At 34.8% G+C, this 21,919-nt stretch overlaps 1 protein-coding gene across 1 annotated transcript in view; it reads right to left on the reverse strand.

Moving 5' to 3' along the window:
• Positions 1-21,919, reverse strand: part of Cntln (centlein) — a 285,607-nt gene that overhangs the window by 86,741 nt on the left and 176,947 nt on the right. Inside the window, exons 16-18 of the mRNA XM_033757653.1 lie at positions 5,729-5,909; positions 2,399-2,483; positions 2,089-2,312 (exon numbers count right to left, since the gene is read on the reverse strand). Coding sequence (XP_033613544.1) covers positions 2,089-2,312; positions 2,399-2,483; positions 5,729-5,909 — 490 coding nt within the window. The remainder of the gene's footprint in view (positions 1-2,088; positions 2,313-2,398; positions 2,484-5,728; positions 5,910-21,919) is intronic.

Genomic DNA, 21,919 nt, shown 5'->3' on the forward strand with positions numbered 1-21,919 from the left:
TTTTGAGGAGGATTAATGGTGATGGCGATTTTATTATAATAATTTTTTAAGTTAAACATGCACTGTATATTGTGATCACATCTTGTGTACATGGTCTGTCACTGATTGAAACTTTATGTAATGGATGACTAATAAAGTTGAGATTTTAGGATAAGATTCTTTTCGTTTTAAACAAACTCCTTCATTTCATTATTCATAATATTTTCATACATACACACACACACACACACACAAACATGGGAATACAGTTTTATAATACCATAAGGAGACATAGGCAAAACATCATTTAATTAGAGACGGAAGGAATACAATGTAGGAAGGTGAAAAAAAGAGAAAAAGATGGAGAAAAAAAATAAAACTACATGGAGAAAGAAAAATAAAAGTAGAAAATCTGAGCCACTAAAATAAATATAGGCTTATAAGTCATTTTGGGAAATCTGGTTTTCATACAGTGACGGGGATATCAGTGGGTATATCTAAACTCAAACACAGAAATCACATTCAAATTTATAAGGCTAAATTTGCAAGGCCAAAAACTTTTAGTGTAAGTCTAGAATGTAGCTAAGCTTTGGGTACAAAACTACTCTGGAAATGAAGCCAGAACAGAATTCTTTGTTTGTTTAACTGGTATAACACTAATGCTTTACAACTGAAATATTTTTAAGTATTTATTGTTTAAATCAAAGTATTCCATATTAGACAATTTAAGTGTAATTTAAAATTATATATGATAACTTATTTCATAATAATTTCAACAATAATTTCATATAGAAACAAATAACTTTAAGAATGGAGACTTAAGGAAAAAACAATAATTTCTTTTTTATTTGCTCTAAGTTTAATTTGTGGTCACCAGGAGGAAGGTATAATGTGTTAAAATTTACTGCAGAAAACTTGATTCAAAAGAGTGAAAGAATCATGGATGATTATTGGAAAACATTAAGATATATACTTGTGTTAACATACTCCAAATTTATAATAGTATTTGCAGAGAGTAACTGAAGAACTTATTAGCTTAATAATGTAATTTATAATCAGAAGATATTTTATAGAAATGGACAAATGGGCAATCCAGATGCATTTATGAAGGCTGTTTCTCAAAAGTAAGTAATATAGCACAAAATATATAAAAATACTAAAAAGAGGGAAAACTAAGTGGAAAAGGAATGCTACTAAGTGTCTCTTTTATATAAAGTTCCCCTCCCTCGTAGGTTAGCCCTTAATGTAGACTTTGTTAGAGTTCGAATAAGTTACTGACACAGCAGTGATATACTAATTTAGGTTAATACCTCTGATTTCTTAACTTAAACATACAAAAGGTGATCAAAAGATGGTGAATGGTGCTGCCTGCCTTGCAAGTGCAAGGTCCTGAGTTAAATCCCCAGTACCAAAAATAAATAATATATATAGATATATAGATATATATATCTATATATATAGATATATAGATATACATAGATGATGTTTAAATTTTTTAAAATTTATCACAATAAAAGACACATTGCCATTAATCATTGACAAAATATGCTCGTCTTTGAATACACTTATCCCATCATTTTTGCCACTTCCTGAAGCAATTTTAAACATCTTCCCTGTCTTTACAAAGTTAAATATGATTAAAAACAACAATAAAAACAAAAACAAAAAACAGCGAATGCTGCTGCCACATGCCACCCAAGAGAAGGGCCCACTTGTACACTGTTGGAATGTGTTCTCATTCACCATGTTCATGGGAACTTGTGACTCTCCCCACAGTCGGAGTGGCCACAGAAGGTGAATGTTTGGAACCAATTTAGGCCACTGAGGTGGCCACGACAATCCAACCAACAAAAGGCCCTCAGGAAGAAGTTCCAGAAAGGCTTCAGGAAGGGGCAATAATAATGGGACAGAAGTGTTACAAGAGAAAGGAGGCATTCTCATGGGAATTAATGGCAATGTGTCTATTATCTGTAATAAACTTTTAACATGTAAACATTCACTGTAATTTTTTATCACATTTCATATGTCAAAATAAATATGAACTAAACAATGTAAAACCCAATATCCATCTGTGTAACACATTCTATTGTAACTTAAAGTTCTCTTTACCTTTATTGTCTGTCTGCTTGTCTGTAAACGTTGATCAGATATTTTCTGTTGATGAAGAAGTTTTTCGTTGACTTCTTTATATTCTTTAACACTCAACTCTGCTGATTTTTTGGCATTTTGGAGTATACCGTTTTGCTGTTGCAAGGATATAATCCGTTCCCGTAATAAAATAATATTGCTACGTGATTTCTGGGCAGTTATGTTTTTGTGCTTTTCTCTGTTAACTATATAAAAATAACATTCATAATATTTTAGATATCAGACTAAACTTTAAAAGACAGTGTATTACAAAATCTATACATATTCTTACCTCTGGTTGGAACTATTGTATATGAACTCTTATGCATATTATCATTCTTCTTTCGAAAATTCATTTTTTTAACACTCTTGTAATCCTAAATTAGAAAGTTTTTAAGAATCTGGTTATTTTTCAAATGAACTGTCCTTATCACTTTATCATCACTAGAACAAATACCCAACACCCACAACATAAAGAAGTTTGTTCTGGCTCACAGTTTTTAGAGGCTTCAGTCCACAGCTGGCTTATTTCTACGCAAAAAGGACATAATGGAAGAGCCCAAGCAGAAGAGAGCTGCGCATCCATGGCAGCCAGGAAACTGATAAAAGGCAGGAGCCTGATGGGGGTGCGTCCTTCCCAATCACACCCCCAGTGAACCGTCTCTTTCAACCAGGTCCTGCCTCCTAACAGCATACTCAGCGACAAATTGATCAGCCAATTAACACACGGCTGAATACAGTGCCTCAGTGATCTAATCAACTGGTGAAAGCCTCGTCTCTGAACATGAGACTTTTTGGTGGACATTCTATATCTACTATTAACATAAACTGACATCGTAAGTAATAGCTACTTACTTAAAAAGAAACTTATTAATGTAAGTGAAGAAAAAGTCTGAACAATAAAATTCTATAATTAGTATATGTATTAGAGAACTTACAAATAATTTAAGTTTATTTGTTTAACAAAAATAAATTTAAGGTTGAACTAGTATGCCAAAGACATAAGTACAAAATCAACTCAAAAGAAGTAAAACTTAAACTAAGGACAGCTTTTTAAAACTAGGATTAAATACAGTAACAACAACAAAAATAAAATACAAATATGTAATGACTTATTCTCTGGGAATCGAGGTCCTTTCACAGACATTTCTTGACTGGATGTAGACAAATGAGGCTACTAACAAATAATACTGAAAATAATATTGAAAATAATAAAGTAACTTTCTTTGAGGGTACATGTCTTCCTCCTGACATTTTAATACTGTGACTAAATGAAAGGAAGTATGTTGACTTTAGTTTCAACGTATTTTACCAATTTGAAAATGATGTCACAAAGCAATTTTTTAAATAGGAATGTTTCAATGTATTATAAATACTACAAATAAAATGTGTTACTTTAAGAATTTATAGGCTGAGGAATATATTCAGTCTAGAAATTATGTCTTATTACAAGAACTTTGTGAAAGACGACAGTTAAGGAACAAATAATTACAGTAAAAATAAACTTAAAAAATAAATTTGAACCAGTATTACAATGACAATGAGCTACATATATTCATTCTATAATGAATTCATAAATTATATTATGCATAAGGTATGGCCCTAATGTAATGAAACTGACTTAATGTATATACCTATACCAGAAACACATAATCAAGATTGGGTTTTCATTAAGAAGGCAGTAAAACACTGTCAGTAATTTGTTCTGCAATTGTTCCAAAGATGAACAAACATTTCAACTTAATAAACAAATGATGTCCAATTATATGAGTAATATGCAACACTGAACATCACATGATCACAACTGTGCCAGTGGTTTCTCTTTCTCTCCCCTACTTCCTAGTTTGCTCTAGCTCTCACTCTCCCAGTGGGATTGTGGATAATTATCTCCCAAGAGCAAGAGGTTATGGAGATCTATCTGCAGAGTAAGACAAAAAGCTGGAGGAATCTCTGACTTCAAATGAAATTAAGAAGATGTACAAAATGTAGAAAACAACAAAATTTTGTAGAAAATGTCAATTGAATAAGGCTGTAGCAATGCAAACAAAGAATCTATTTTACAACAATGCAATGTCACATTTCTGTGAAGTACTCAAAAGGAACTGTCATTGGTAGGTTCCTTGTTAAAGGTGCACAGGAAGAAGAAAATTCCACTAGACAGCAGTCAATCTGTTAGTGACAGTGAAAGTCACACCACACAATAACCCTCCTTTCTTATCACCCTCACACCAGCCATGAAGGTTTTCAAAGGTAAATCCAGATTAATTTGTTTTCTTTTTAATATTTTGTATTTCCTTTATTGTTTTATATTATATTACAGTATTGTAATCTTTCTATATTAACATTTTGGGTTGTGGAATTAATCATCTGCATTTCCATTTTTTATGAGGAAATTCACTTTGATATACAAGTGCTTTGGATTACAGATGTGTTTCTGGAACAAATTATGCTTGCAAACCAAGGTTTTATTGTAATTGGTTTCAGAGATTATAAAATGTTAACAATTTTCATTTCTTAAAATATATTTGAAATACCTCCTTTGAACTTGTTTTCAAAACTAGCATCTAAGATAGTTTTTAAAATGTTTAATGCTAAGTTTCTGTTAGAATTTAAGTATTGGTCACATACTAAGCGCTGTTAAAACATCCCAAACTGAATTACCAGAATTAGTCACTAGATACAGTGTCAAATTAACTGGACCTAAAATAAAAGACAATTGGTCTTATGTTTACAGACATATATTAAACTAGAAATCCAGGTTGCAAGTAACTTCAGCACTCAAACTAGAAGAAACGAAGCAAAAAACGAAAGCCCAAGGAACTCATCACTGTGCTATTCCTTAAGTCTTGAGGTTCTAGCTGGTCTTTTGCCTTCCCTGGAATATTCACAATCTTATTGTTTTGTTTTAAACTATATTAACACAGTCACTATCAAAATACCCAAAAGAATTTTTGTTGAACATTAAGCTGTTTCTAAATTCATTCTGAAGACTAAAAACAAACAATGAAGAAACCCTTGAAGAATGTAAGGCATGAAGGACCCTGTTCTAGTAGCAATTCGGTCCACTATAAAGTAACACGAATGAGACAGCACTATTCAGAAAAATACAGGGATAGAAAAGAAGCTAAAACCAAGAGACATATATACAATATATATAGATATATCTAGATATATCTAGATATATCTATATATGAAATTTCATTTATATAAAAGTCATTGCTGAACATAAAGGGGAGAAAATTCATGACAAATGTGGTACTACTGAGCACAATAGGGAAAAATGTGAAACTTAATCACTACTTCAGATCACATGCAAAAAATCAATGCTAAACACTGGCATTAAATCAAGACAGTAAATCAGAAAATACAGAAAAAGATAACACAGAAGGTCATACAGAAATTTATATAAGTGGGAGTAGGGAAAGATCTATAGTAGCAAAAATACTGCTATTCATTAGGGAAAAAATGGATAAACTGTAACAAACGTACTTGAATATTTAACTATATACTTCAAGGAAGATGTAACATTTAAGGATTCAAATTTAATCACTGATCAAAATCTATTTCATTAAGTTATAAAATATAACAATTAGAAAATAATTAACAAAATTGTGTCTCATACCTGTGGGGTCTTGTCATCCATGTTTGAATACATTTGTACTATTTCTTTTCCTTGCATTTGGTTATTTTCTGTTTTATCACTTTGTTTGTGGTCTTGTCTCTCTTCGGTAGGGCTTATTTTCTGGGACGTTTCCACAATAATTGTCCCCAAATTTTGAGAGGTCTGTGTTTCAGAATCACTGCTTTTAAAAAATGGGAGAAAATGACAATATAAAATTCAAGAAAAGTTGTTACTTCTTTTAGTTTTAAGACCAAATAATATAATATGGATTATATATAAAGGTATAAGTTAATTTGGGCATTTGCTGGCCCTCAATGATAAAAGGAAAAATTAGTTTTAGCCGGGCGTGGTGGCACATGCCTTATAATCCCACCACTTGGGAAGCTAAGGCAGGAGGATCGCTGTGAGTTCAAGACCAGCCTGGGCTACATAGTGAGTTCCAGGGCAGTCTCAACTACATAGTGAAACCCTGTCTCAAAAAAACAACAACAAGAAAAAATAGTTTAAATATATTTTATACAATTATAGAATCACATTAAGAAAATAGATATCTAATATAAAATCCCTATCAGCATAACTTTTAAAGAATTTCCACCAAATGTTACCTCAAAGCACACATCCTTTAACACTTCCAGAGTTTGAGCATGCATCACCTTTTTATTTAGGCCAGCAAGGTTTAATTTTTTTAAAAGAAAGTTCTTCTTCAGTATAAAATATTAATCTCTTAGTCTTTTGCTCATTGAACTGTTTCATTCCTTATGGCCATTTATCATTCAACAAAATATTTGTTAAACACTAACTATGGGTCACACACTTTTTCTAGCCACAGGGATAAAATACTAAATAAATTTAAAAGGAAAAATAACCTCAGCCTTCAGGAACTTTTATCACACAGATGACATGAGAATAGGAAACAAGAAGAATAAATAAAATATATAGTATCATAATAGTGATGTGCTTAAGAGAAAAAAATTAATCAAGGAAGAGAGTTTTGAGGTAAAGTAAAACATGTAAGTCTTTTCCACAGGCATGATCTTTCAACTGCATTGACACAGTTATGTGTTGCTCAAAATATCTCTGCCTTGTTCAAATGTTTCTGGTATAAATGCTTTTGAGATGCTTTTCTACCCGCTCATTCTTTTTTTTTTTTTTTTTTTTTTTTTTTTTGGTACTGGGGATCAAACTTGGGACTTTGTACTTGCTAGGCAGGTGGCAGAACCACTGAGCTAAATCCCTGGCCCATCTACCCCCTCATTCTTGAATGCACATTAGCTTAGGCATCATGTCCAGAACTCAATTTCATTTTCTAAGTGCAGTATACTATGAGAAGTACTTCGTAGAAATTCTGATAGGTGCAGACTAAAATTGTGTAAGCTTTTCTCATCATGTACATGACAATATACACTCATAATTAAGAAAACTTCTTAAAATATCTCTACATAATTATTTTATAAAATCCCATATTTTCCCATTCTGTTTTTTAACAAATAGCATTTGTTAAAGAGCAAGTAAACCACCCTGTAGACTGTCAGGTTAATTGTATCATCCCAATACACTGAAATTTTTGGAGATCTTGATTCTCTATTGTATTTCCATTGCTTTTAATGGCATGCTATCTACAAACTTGATAAGTACGCTGCTAGAATTCAAATATACTATATTTGTCATAATCATATCTTTAAAAGATAACAGGTTAATCTAATAAGACTTTTCCTTGAAGAATCTGTGCTTTAAAAAATGTTCACAAACTATTTTTTATAATATCCTAGATTTTTATTTAGAATTTATTTCACAGAACACTGAAGTAAAAGTTCTTGCTTATAATAAGTAATAGGCAGTCCAGTAAAGGTAGAATATAAGATTGAAAGCAATGCGACCAGTTAGGAAAACTCTTGTAGAATACCAGAAAACTGATAGTAAGAGCTTTAATGTTGATAGTGACAAAAGTGATGAAAAGTGGTCAGATTCTAGAAAGTTTTTTTAAAAAACCACTAGGATTTCCTGATGGATCAGATACAGACTGGAGGCAAGAATGACTCCATATTTTTGGTCAGAGTGACTACCATTACATAAGATAGTTACCATTACATAAGAAGAACACAAGAGCTGAAACAGATTTTGGGTGGGAGACATCAGAAGTATGGATTAGACATTAGATATCTAAGAATGATTTTAAACTGACTTAGCTTTGCAAATTTAAAATTGAGGAGTGAGGTCTGGTTAGGATATATAAATCTGGGCATGACTGAAAATAAAAGTGGCATAGATAATTAAAAATAGTGCTGAGGTCACAAAAGAATATTGAAAAAACAAAACAAAAAGAAGAGGTCCAAGGACCGAGGTTCTTGAAAATTAAGACATTTGGGGAAAAGGGAAATCAACAAGTGACACTGGTGGAATGTCAGCAAGAAAATAAACACTGTAGAATGGTGAAGTATTAAAATAAGAGGTAAAACTCAACATGGTAAAATGCTGCTGAGAGGTCAACTATGATAAGAACTGAGGAAATGACCTTTAGATTTGACAATTCCTAAAAAGAATTGTTTTGAAGGGATGATAAGCTAAAAGGAATTAGAATAAAAAGGATGCAAACAACTTTTTCAGGTTTTTCTGCTAGGGGCAATACAGACAGAGGACTAAATGACACAAGTACAAAGAGTACAGTGAGTCATCTGGTTTCAAGACATAATTCCCTTAATTTCTCCACAGTAACTAGGATCCAGATAATCTGGTTGACTCAGTGGCTCCCTTGGAGCACAGAAGTATGATGAGTCCAGATTGGGCAGGATACAGTCTTAACTTCTGTCCCTGTAGACCACAGGGAATAGAGTTTATTCCCTAAGAAAAGTTTTCCTACTGTGGAGACTAGGTCCCTCAAATCCAATGAACTTGAGGTCACAAATAATGAGCAGAAAGCTCTTCCAGTGAGTTATGTGGTTAGTGGTAGGGTCCACTTCAACATGCAAGCCTTTATCTCTGGACTAATGCATTCTCAGAGACTATTATTTCAAAGCACACGCCCTATTCAATTTTATCTTCGAAACGGGTGACAGAATAACATTCATGTGTTTTTCATTTTTCTGCGGCCTTAGGGATTGAACCTAGAGCCTCTGCACTGAGTTACATCCCAGCTACACCACCACCCCTTTTTAATTTTTGCTTTGAGACCAGGTTTTACTAACTTGCTAAATTGGCTGGGTTTGGACTTATTATGCCTCATGTCAGCCTCTGAGCGTTCTGGGATTACAGTGTATGCTACCATATCCACTTTCATCCACTATTGTATGAAGTCAACTGCCTTTGTATAACGATAGGAAGTAGCACTAGTGAATTGCATGATATAGACCACTGCCACACATTCTTTGACATAATATGTGTCTTCAAGTCTGTGATGTCATTATACAAGTCTAAGAATGAGAGTACTGGTCAAAGGGAAATGATTAAATCCATGTACAAAACTGTTATCCACTCTAGTAAAAACCAACTGATGTCTCCTTCATATCAGAAGAAGCCTACTAAATTGTAATTGACCTACTAAAGGGCTGTCTGGTTTCTTTGAAGAATTCTGCCATGATGGAGGTTTGGAATTATCTGCTTCTGTCTCTACTGACACAACTTTTTTGTTTGTTGTTTGGTTAACCCAGAGATTAACCTGGGGCCAGGTCATGGGTCACTTTGTCCACAAAAAGGGCTTTTTCTGAGCCATTCCAAAAGGTCCATCTATCCACCTTTCCACAGAAACTTTCTGTCACTAATTTATCATTTTTATCCTTCCAAGTTTTTCATATGCTAAAACATACCTTATTCAAGTCATTCCTGTGCATTTATCATAAACTTCACTACTTTTTTAGAGGGGAAGATTGGGAGGTAGTTAAATGCATTAGGTTTTTTCAGGGAAATCCAATCTACAGGATATATTTTTTTTTTCCTGAAATTAGATCCTGTGGGTATAGACAGACAGACACTCTGAACACTTTAACTCAAGTAGGAAGGACACAGAACTTCACCTCCAGGGTGAGATACCAGGCCTGGAGAGTATGATTTGCAGAAAGGTGGTTGGATCTAAAACTGATGGCCTTCCGCCCAGCAGTCTGCTAGAACCCCTACCTGGCTCTTCCATCCAGCACAGAGATGGGGAACATGGGCACACCTCACCGGCCTGCTTGCCACGGTCTGGGTAGAAGACAGAGGAACCTCTGGAGCAGGATGGTTACCGCAGGAGGGTTACAGGCCATGAAAAAATGGTGACTTGATGGATCCCAAGATTGAAAAATCCTAGGAAAGAATCACTCATTCAAAACTACAGAGAAACTTTTCTAATATTTTTCTCTTCCCTTTTTTTTTTTTTAAGTTTGAGGGGCTTTCCCCCATTCTTCTTTCAATTTTTATCTTCTTGTTTTTTCTTTTTTCCCTTTATTTTGCTTTCAGATTGCTCTTTTTTCCACTTTTTCTTCATTTATGGTATCTTTATTCAATTAATTTCCATTTACAGTGGATCCTTGACTTATGAACTCAATTCCTTCCTGAGGGCACTTGTACCTCAAGTTGATCAACTGAAGGCTCAGGCTCCTCTACACAGTCTCCTGTACACAGCAGACCTCAGTGTCCTTAGAGAGACACTGGCCGAGGATTTCTCAATTAACCCCACCCAGAAAAGGATGTGGTAATGTGCCTTCCAGAACTCTTTACAGGTCAATCTGTATCTGACACCATTTGGAAGCACAAGCAGCCGGTATTTAGGTTGCAGCTCTAGACTCTGGAAGTAAATTAAAACTAAAATTCCAGCTGTAACCCAAGCTGTTCATATGTCAGGCCAGTCATAATGCAAGGGTCCACTGTACATCTTCACAGGATCCTTTATCTCGTTTTTCTCTCCTACTTATCTTCTATTGCTTAACTTTTCAAATTATATATTTTTTTCATTCTCCCATTCCCTAACCCCTCCATCTTTACTAGTATAATTATTAATTATTATTAATCTTTAGATAGTTAATGCTCTGCTATTATGGTTATATTCTTTTATATTGTTAGTGGAAATATAATTGTTGCATTTAGTACATATTTACTGTATATCAACATTTGGTTTGTCTTACTAGGCTTCATCTCAGAGTTGCAAATGATGGTTCAATGTATATAAATCAATCAATTTCATACATACATAAACAGAAGCAAAGATGATAATCACATGATCATCTCAACAGACATAGAAAAAGCCTTTGTAAAATCGAATATCCATTCATGATAAAAAAAATACAGACGTAAATACATATAGAAAGGCCTCAATTGAATAAAAGACATTTTTTACAAACCTAATTCCAACACCATTTTAAACAGGGAAAATCTGAAAGTTTCTTTCTACAATCAGGAACAAGACAAAAATGTCCACTATCACCCCTCCTTTTCAACACAGTATTCAACATGTCAGCCAAAGCAATCAATCAGGAGAAACAAATAAAAGGTATATATATACATAAATCCAACTAATCATTAATTGTAGTTGCTGTGATCCTCTGCATATAACACCCAAAAATATCCCACCAAAAGATTCCCAGAATTAAAATCCAGTTCAGCAGTAGTGTAGTAAGATACAAAATCAACATATAAAAATGTATTCCAGTAATGAACACACCAGGAATGAAATTCATTCATACCATTTGTAATAGTATCAGAGAAGTAACAACCATTCCAACACATGCAAACAGGTATGTGGTGGACAATCAGCCACCCTCCCTCAATATGAGTAAGCAGATCTACCCTGGACACACAGGCGCTCCCAGCCTCACCTGGGCAACCAGACCCATGTTGAATGGAGGCATCCCTCACCTGAAGTGAGCAGACAAGCCTGCCAATAATGTGTATCACGCCCTCTTCAAGAAGTGAGTAATAGTCCTGTACAGAGTGGTGACCACCTCCTCAAGAAGAGCAAGCAGGACCATGCAGGAAGTACCACCCATCCAATATAAGGCTGAGGCCATTCGCTGCTTCTGAGCAGTTCTACATCCAAGGTGACATAGCTGGTTTTTCTGGGATTAACTGGTTTTTCTGGGATGCCAGTATCTGGATTGCCTTGAGATCATTAAAAATTTTGTGGCCAATTCCTAAAAAACTGTGTACAGAGACAAATATGCTGCAACCCACAATCCAAATTTAATGGATTAGGATCCTGGGACAGGCAAAGGCCAATAGTCAACCATGCCCAGAGGACAAAACTTAAAAGTAGACATTAAATAAAGAGGTCCTCCATATTAAAAATATTTTCTACTACAACTAACCCACGCAGTTCAACACGTGCGCACTCACACACACATGCACACAAACACACACAAACAGAAATATAAAAAGACAAGCCAATAGAATGACCCCCAAAAAACCCAAGTCTGCCAAAGTTGATGCATGGGAAAGAAACCAAAAGATACATGCCAGGATTACTTGAAGTGCTATTAGAGGAAATACAAATAATATCAATAAGGCATTTGGCAAGTTAATAAATGATGTAAGTAAGAAGAAGCTAGCCCAAATAAAATTAGTGGGCCTACAGAAGGCACCAGCAAGAGGCTATCAGAGCTAAACAAATTGAAGCATAACATGAAAGGCAAGCACAGAAAAGAATGAGAGTCCATAGGAAGGCTCCAAATATAAATTCAGAAGATGAAAAATTGTATTGAAGCTTTCAGCCCTGCACAAGACCAGCAGCAACTAGCCCACCCCTTCAACCCAGTGCACCAGAGGAGCCCAGCAGTGCAGGAGCCAACACAGCAGTGTTGGTGTCATCATAGTCCCCGCCTCTGCGAACAAGAGAAATAGGGCCTCTCTGAGACTCCTAGATGAAAATTGAAGCCCAATGGAGAAGTGAAGAAAATCTCTACAATACAGACACACCACACCACCATAGCTGGTAAGGCAGAGGGACCAGCACTTCACACTGGAACCTGGACTACCCTCAGGGAAAGCCAGCTGGAACCTGCAGAAGAACCTTGAAGAGCTCAACCCAGCAGGAGATCAGAGATCCCAACTGGGGTCTTACAGCCCAAAATCAGCCTGAACCTCAGGGCAGAGCTGCTGGCTTCCTGAGACTAATTAGCTTAGCTCTGCACACTCCTGCCCATGCTGTCTATTGTAAGGAGGCCCTCTAATTCTATTTGTAATTTTTATTTTAAAACTAATATTTTTCTCTTATATTTAATCATTAAATTTTTTTTAACTTTTTCTTTTCTCAAATTCTTTTTCCTTTTTTAATCTTTTCTTATCTTTTCTTTCTCACTCTCTCTCCCACCTTGATCTCCATTACTCTCCCTTTTTGTTCCTGTTCCTATCCTAATTCAAATTTATTTTCTTTCTTTTCCTTTTCTTCTCTTTTTCCTTCTCTCAATTGCCACTAATTTTAAAAGAAAGTGATTACAGTCTCTAGCCTCCCTATTGCTGTTAGTTTGTTCTGTTCTTGTGAATATTTAATTCTGTCTTCTCCTCTCCTCTTCAACAGCCCCCTGGAGTTTGTGTGATCTTCCTGTGCCCTCTGACCTCACTTCTAACATTTCTCTATCCTATTAGCTACACCTCCCTCCCCAACTCCTTCAAAATCCCATCCTGAAGGGTAAATTTGCTATACTGAAGAATTTATTCACTATAAATGTGCTTTGGGGTGGACCTTGATAGGGATTTAATTCACACAGGTAAAGGTGACAGATTAATAACTACCACAGATTGTCATTTTCTAAGCTGTGCTTGATGCTACTGTCTTGTTGATTGTATCACTTGGGCTAAGGTGTTGTGATTGATCTAATCAGTTGTTCTCCCTGGTATAATGAAAATGAGATGGCCTCAAAGTAATTAGAGACTCAAAACTTAAAGACCAGCTATATCTCGAAGATTGAAGTATTAACCCAGGAATTAAAGCAAGGACAGTACCAACTACAAAAATAGAAATGAGAAGACATTTAAACAAGATACAAACACAAACTTCCAGCTCACCAAAAGTACACTTTGGGGGAAATTAGGTGGAAAAGTCTGACAGTCAACCATCTGGACACCCTGTACTGATAGCATAGGAAGTAAAAAAAAAAACAAACAAACAGATAAATGAGGCTCTAGAAAAATTAAAAACAGAAATAATTTCACACATAATCACAGAGATGGTGAGAAGAATGAAATACATGATTAGAGACTCTAGAACAGAAACAGATTTAAAAAAAAATAGATGAGCTCAGGACCATGATGGTAACCATGAATGCCCAGCATAGGAAAGAAATGGAATCCATGAAACGGATTAAGACAGAAACCCAGGACATTGAAAACTCTACAGAAAGCATTCTCATCAGAATGAATGAATGTGAGGTTAGAATTTCAGATATAGAAGATAAGAATGAGGTCAGTGACCATGAAAAGAGAGATCTCTTAAAATAGTAGGGGACCGTGAGAAATCAATCCAACAACTCTTAGATGATACAAAGAAGAACATACGTCTGACAGGAATCCATAAAGTAGCAGAAAAAGTATGAATGACAAAAAAAATTCACAGAATTAATGACAGAAAACTTCTCAAACAGAGAGGAAGAATTTGATATACACATAAGTGAGGCACATAGGGCTCCAACTAGCTATGATAAAAAAAAAAATCTATACCTAGACATATAATAATCAAGATCCTGGAAACCCAACAGAAGAACAAAATAGTACAAGCAGTAAAAGAAACAAATCACATGTAAAGAAAAGCCCATCAGAATCACAGAGACTTTTCAACACAATTCCTCAAGTCAAAGAGAGCCTGGAGATGAGGTATTTCAAGTCCTAAAGAAAAAAACCTCCAACCTAGACTGATGTATCCTGCAAAACTCTCTTTCAAAATAGACGGGGAAACAAGATACTTCCATGATAAAGAACACCTGAGAATTTTCATGAACACCATACCAGATCTCCAAACACTTCTAAACAATATCCTAGAAAAAGAAAATGAAGACCACAACTCCATAAGGGCCAACAGAACAAATATACCAGGTAAGGCAAGAAATTAAAGGGAGAGATGGAAAAATAAAAAATAAAAGAACCAACAACAGGAAAATAACATGGCAATGAAAAGTCAATATTTAACAGTTATAACCATCAATTTTAACGGCCTCAATTCACCAGTCAAAAGAAACAGGCTGGCATAATGGATTAAGAAGCAAAATCCTACAGTATGATGTATACAAGAAACCCACTTAATCCATAAAGAAATTCATAGACTGAGAGTAAAAGGATGGAAAAGAGTTCTCCATGCGACAGGAGCCCAGAAAAAAAGTGAGGGTAGCTATCTCATTTGCAGACAGAATAGATTTCAAACCAAAACAAATTAAGAGAGACAAAGAAGGCCACTACATCCTTGTAAAGCGAACAACAGAAGGGAAAGAAATGACAATCATGAATATTTGTGCAGCAAATACTAATGCCCCTAACTACACAAACAAATATTAATGGATATGAAAAATGAAACACACACTAATACAATTGTAGCGTGGGACCTCAATACTCCACTGACACAGACAGATCATTTAGACAAAAAATCAACAACGAAATGACAGAGCTGAACCAAGTCTTAGAACAAATGGACTTAGTAGATGTCAAGTGTTCCACCTCACAAAATCAAAATATACATTCTTTTTCACTACACACAGGTCAGTCTCCAAAATAGACCACATGCTAGCTCACACAACATGCTTAAGTAAGGGCAAAGGAATTCAAGTTATCCCCTCTATATTGGCAGACCATAGTGCAATTAAACTGGAGATCAATAGCCTAAGAAACTGTAAGAACTGCACAAACACATGGAAATTAAATAACACCCTACTGAAACACCACTGGGTCATACAGGAAATTAAAGAAGAAATCAGACAGTTTCTACAATTAAATGATAATGCCAATAAAACATACAGGTATCTATGAGACACAATGAAAGCAGTTCTATGAGGGAAATTCTTAGCAGTAAATGCCCATACTAGGAAACAGAGTAAGCTCAAATAAACAACCTAATGCTTAACCTTAAGCTTCTAGAAAAAGAAAAGCAAGAGAAACTAAAAGCCAGTACAAGGGAGAAAATTATAAAGAAAGAGCAGAAATTAATGCAATAGAGACTAATAGAACTGTACAAAAAAAAATCAATGAATCAAAGAGTTGGTGTTTTGAAAGAATAAATAAAATCAATGAACCCTTGGCCGACTTTATCAAAAAAAAAAAGGAAATAAAGGTTCAAATTCATGCAATTAGGAATGAAAAAGGTGAAGTCATAACAGATCCATCAGAAATCCAGCAGATCATCAATACTTACTTTGAAAACCTATACTCTAATAAAATGGAAAATACAGAAGAAATGGACAGATTCCTAGATACATATGAACTTCCAAAGTTGAACGAAGAAGATATAAAAAGTCTAAATACCTCATTACATTCAGTGAAATTAAAAATGTAATTGAAACATTACCAACAGAGAAAAGCCCAGTTCTGGATGACTTCACTGCTGAAATCTACAAGACAGTCAGAGAAGAACTATCACCACTACTCTTTAAATTCTTCAATGACACTGAAAGGGAAGCAATACTTCCAAATTAATTCCTGGACACAAGTATTACTTTGATTCCAAAACCAGGGAAACACCCAACCAAAAAAAAGAGAACTACAGGCCAATCTCCCTAATGAACATAGATGCAAATATCCTCAATAAGATCCTGGCAAACAATACAGAAAATCATCAAGCAGATCACACACCTTGACCAACTCAGATTTGTCCCAGGGATGCAAGGATGGTTCAACATACATAAATCAATAAATGTAATACACTATATTATTAGAGTCAAGGAAAAAAATGAGTATCTTAATAGATAAAGAAAAAGCATTCAACAAAATTCAACACCCATTCATGATAAAAACCCTACAGAAAATTTCAATAGATGGTCTTCATCTCAACCTGATAAAGGCTATCTATGAAAAACTAACAGCCAGTATCATTCTAAATGGTCAAAACTGAAAACTTTCATTCTAAAATCAGGAACAAGACAAGGATATCCACTATCACCACTCCTGTTCAATGTAGTTTTAGAAACATTAGCCACAGCAATTAGACAAGAGAAAGAACTAAAAGGAATAAAGATAGGAATGGAAGAAGTTAAACTGTCACTATTTGCTGATATGACACTACATAGAAGACCGAAAAAATACTGCCAAAAGACTCCCAGACTTAATTGACAGATTCAGTAAAGTAGCTGGATACAAAATCAACACTCAAAAATCAATAGCCTTCTTCTACACAAATAAAAAGACTCCCTGAAAGAGAAATTAGGGAAACAATACTTTTCACAATAACATCCAAAAAAAATGAAATATCTAAGAATCTAACAAAGGAGACCAAAGACCTCTACACTAAAAATTACAGCACTCTGACAAAAGAGATAGAAAAGGATATAAGAAGATGGAAAGGCATCCCTTGCTCCTGCGTAGAAAGAACCAAAATAGTGAAACTGGCCACACTTTCAAAACTTATATAAAAATCCAGTTCAATCCTGATTGAAATCCCAACAGTATATTTCAAAGAACTTGAGAAAACAATCCAAATTCATTTAGAATCAGAAGAGATCTAGAATAGCAAAAATCACTCTAGGCAACAGAGACATGGCAGGGGGTATCGCAATTCCCAACTTGAAACTATACTACAAAGCCACTGTGAAAAAAAACAGCATAGTACTGGCAAAGAAACAGACCTGAGGATCAGTGGAATAGATTAGAAGATGCAGAAACAACACCAGACATACTCAGCTACCTCATCTTTGACAAAGGAGTCAACCATCCTCACTGGAGGAAAGATAACCTCTTTAATAAATGGTATTAGAAAAACTGGATTTCAACTTGCCAAAGATTAAAACTAGACCCCTATCTTTCACCATGCGCTAAACTAAAATTGAAATGGATTAAAGATCTAAATATCAAAACAGAAACACTAAACTTACTGGAAAGTAAGTTAATTAGAACTCTCAAAGACATTGGCTTAGGAAAAGACTTTATTAACAAATCCTCCACAGCATGAGAATTTGCACAAAGAACCAACAACCGGAATCTCATTGTATTAAAAAGCTTTTGCAGTGCAGGAGAAATCACCATTAGAGCTAAGAGAAAACCTACACTGTAGGAAAAAAAATTTTACCAGCTACTTCTCAGACAAAGGACTACTATCCAGAATATAGAAAGAACTAAAAAAATCAGACCCTCACCAAATACAAAAACCTGATTCAAAAATGGGCATCTGAAATGAACAGACATTTCTCAAAGAAGTAAAAGCAGCAAATAAACATATGAAACAATGTTCAACACCACTGATCATTTGAGAGATGCAGATGAAAACAATACTGAGATTCCACCTCACCCCAGAAAGAATGGCTGCTATCAAATCAACCAATAACAAATGCTGGTGGGGTTGTGGGGAGAAAGGAACCCTTCTTCATTAGAGGCGGGAGTGCAGACTGGTGCAACCAATGTGGAAATCAATATGGAGATATCTCAAAGAACTAGGATTAAAGGCTCCATTTGACCCAGCTATCCCTCTGCTGGGTAACTCTCAAAAGAATTAAAAGAACCATACCACAGTGATATATGTGCACCCATGTTTATAGCAGAACAGTTTGTAATAGCTAAACTTTGGAAACAACCCAAATGCCCATCAACTGGAGATTGGATAAAGAAGATGTGGTTTTTCTATAAAATGGAGTATTACTCAGCCATAAAGAATGAGAAAATAGAAACATTTATAGTTAAACTGATACACATTGAGGCTATACTCTTAAGTGAAATAAATAGGACACACAAGTAAATACTGAATAATTTCTGCAGTGTGAAAAACTGAAAGCATAAATAAGGTTCAAATGGTATAACTGAGTGTATGAAATAGGAAGAAAATGGCTAAAGGGGAAGTCAGAAGGAGAGGAAAAAGGAAATAAGGGAAAAGAAAAAATGTGAAAAAAGGAAAAAATGGAACCAAAGTCTTTGTAAATAGCGAAGGGTGGAGGGGGTGAAGGGAGAGCAGGGGTATGGGGAAAAAATAAGAACCAAGAAATATCATGTAAAGGTATAAGATCCCAATGATAAATTTAACTGTACTGCTTGTTTTAAATGTACCAATAAACTTAACGAGGAAAAAATTGTATTGAAAGTATAAGCAGTCAAAAATAGAAGACAAGACTGTTGTTGGGCCCAATTTTTAGAGCAATGTTAAAACCAACACCAAAAAATGAAAATGAATCCAACAGCTTCCCAATGACACAAAGAAGACTATAAAATACCTGTTTACTAACATAAGAAAATGTTCTAAATACGGAAAAGAATTTAACCGCAGGTTAGTCAAAATCCTAGCAATGTACCATATTCAAAATCCTAGAAGTGCAACACAAGAAGAGAATCTGAAAAGTGGTTAGAAAAAGCACTGAATCACTTATAAGGTAAACACATTAGAATCACAGAAAGCACAAAAGCCAAGAGAGCTGAAAATAATTGGTTTTAAGCCCTAAAACAAAATTCCAAGCCAGCTGTACGGGCAGCTGAAGCGACCAATGTGAGGACACAGTGAGTGCCAGGTCTAGGAGACAGGGTTGTGGACAATGATCAGTGAATGAGAGACATTTTAAAACAAGACAACATAAAAAATGGATCCAACAACGGCTAGATGGCGCTAGAACACTAACGTAAGAGTAATTGGAATTAACGAAAAATCAGAAGATGGCACCAAGGGCATAAAAAATTTGTTTACAAACACAATAGAAAGTTTTCCAGATTTGAAAAAATAATTTAACATACAGATAAGTGAAGCATACAGAACCCAAAGTAGCCATCAGGAAAAAAAACCAAAAAAAAAAAAAAAAAAGACTTGATGCCCCGTAATAATGAAATTACCAGAAATCCAAAGAAAAGCAACAAATTACCCATAATGTAAAACCCATCAGAATTACCACAGACTTCTCAAAACAAGGGTTAAAAGCCAGGGGAATTTGGAAGGAAGTGTTTCAATCTCTAGAAGAAAACAACTTCCAACCCAGACTGTTATGTTCTGCAAAATTATATATGAAAATTGATACAGAAATAAGATATTTCCATTATAAAAAGAACCTAAAGAAATTCCCCACTACCAAATCAATTCTGCATAAAATTCTCAAGGATATTCTATTAGATAATGAAGCTAACAATGCCAAAATTTCCAACAGAATGAATGTATCAGGTAGAGCTAGCAATTAATTACAAGGGAAAGAAACAAAAAGAACAGGAAAATGATACAATGACAGGAATTAAGTCAATACCGGTCAATTAAAACTATCAATGTAAATGAACTCATTTAGCCAGACACAGATCAGCAAAATGTATCAAGAAAAAGAAGTCAATGATATTCTATATACAAGAAACACATTTAAAAGGAAAAGAAATTCGTAGACTAAAAGTCAAAGAACGGAAAACAATAATCCATGTGACCGACACCTGAAAACAAGCAGGAATGGCTATGCTGTTTTCACAAAAAGAGGATGTCAGGCCAAAGCTGATCAAAAGAGGCAAAGAAGAACATTACACATTGGTTAATAGAACTATTCAACTGGAAAGGATAACAATTATAAACACATATGCATCAAATCAGGGTACATACGACTTCATAAATAAACACTAACAGACATAAAAGGTGAGATAAACATGAATTTGGTTTTTTGTTTGTTTGTTTGTTTTGTTTTTTGAGACAGGGTCTCACTATGTAGTTGAGACTGACCTGGAACTCACTACATAGCACGGGCTGGTCTTGAGGTCACAGCGATCCTCCTGCCTCAGCCTCCTGAGTGCTGGGATTACAGGTGTGAGCCACCATGCCCGGCTAAGATAAACATTAATATAATTATAATAGGTGATAATACCCCAGTACCACAAGTAGATTAACTAAACAAAAACTATTATAGTTAAACCAAACCTTTGAACAAATGGACTTGATGAATATATATGTAATATTCCACCTAACAACAGAATACACATTCATTTTATTTTTTTTTCAGCTTTAAGTTAGTTTATTGGTACATTTTAGGGATACAGTGCAATTACATTCATTGTTGGGATCTTGTACCTCTACATGAGTAGATTAACTAAACAAAAACTATTATAGTTAAACCAAACCTTTGAACAAATGGACTTGATGAATATATATGTAATATTCCACCTAACAACAGAATACACATTCATTTTATTTTTTTTTCAGCTTTAAGTTAGTTTATTGGTACATTTTAGGGATACAGTGCAATTACATTCATTGTTGGGATCTTGTACCTCTACATGACAAGTCTTGGTTCTCATTTTTTCCCCTTGTCTCTGCCCTCCCTTCACCCCCTCCTCCCCTTCCCCTCTACAAACACTTTATTTCCATCTTTTCATTATCTCACATTTTTTTCTTTTCCCTTATTACCCTTCCCCTACCCATCCCACCTTCCCTACACCTTTAGCTCCTTTCTTCCCATTTCTCAATGTCAGTAATCTTATTAGGATCTTCTGTATTATTGCAGATTATTCACACCAGAGAAACTATTTGGTATTTACACATGTGTGACTTATTTATTTCACTTAGGAGTATATCTTCAATATGTATCCATTTTCAAGTGTTGTTTTCAACTGCATCTATAGAATGACCAGTGATGTGGAACATTTTTTCTTATATTTACTCGCTGCTTTTACTTCTTTATCTGAGAAATGTCTGTTCATTTCGGATGCCCATTTTTGAATCGGGTCTTTATATTTGGAGGGGCTGATTGTTTTGAGTTCTTTATATATTCTAGATAATAGTTCTTTGTCTGAGGAGCAGCTGGTAAAAAATTTTTTCCCACATTGTGGACTGTCTCTTAGTTCTGCTGATGGTTTCTTTTGAAGTACAGAAGCTTTTTAATAAGATGAGATCCCAGTTGTTGATACTATCTGCTAGTTCCCATGCTACTGAGGATTTGTTCATAAAGTCTTTTCCTATGCCAATGTCTTCCAGAGTTCTGCCTAAATCTGCCTAACTTACCTTCTAGCAAGTTTAATGTTTCTGTTTTAATATTTAGATCTTTAATTCATTTGGATTTTAATTTAGTACATGGCGAAAGATAAGGGTCTAATTTTAATCTGTGGCAGGTTGACATCCAGTTTTTCCAACACCATTTATTAAAGAGGCTATCTTTCCTC

Source organism: Fukomys damarensis, unplaced genomic scaffold (assembly GCF_012274545.1).
Source record: "Fukomys damarensis isolate Sample0158 unplaced genomic scaffold, DMR_v1.0_HiC HiC_scaffold_31, whole genome shotgun sequence".
Taxonomy (NCBI): domain Eukaryota; kingdom Metazoa; phylum Chordata; class Mammalia; order Rodentia; family Bathyergidae; genus Fukomys; species Fukomys damarensis.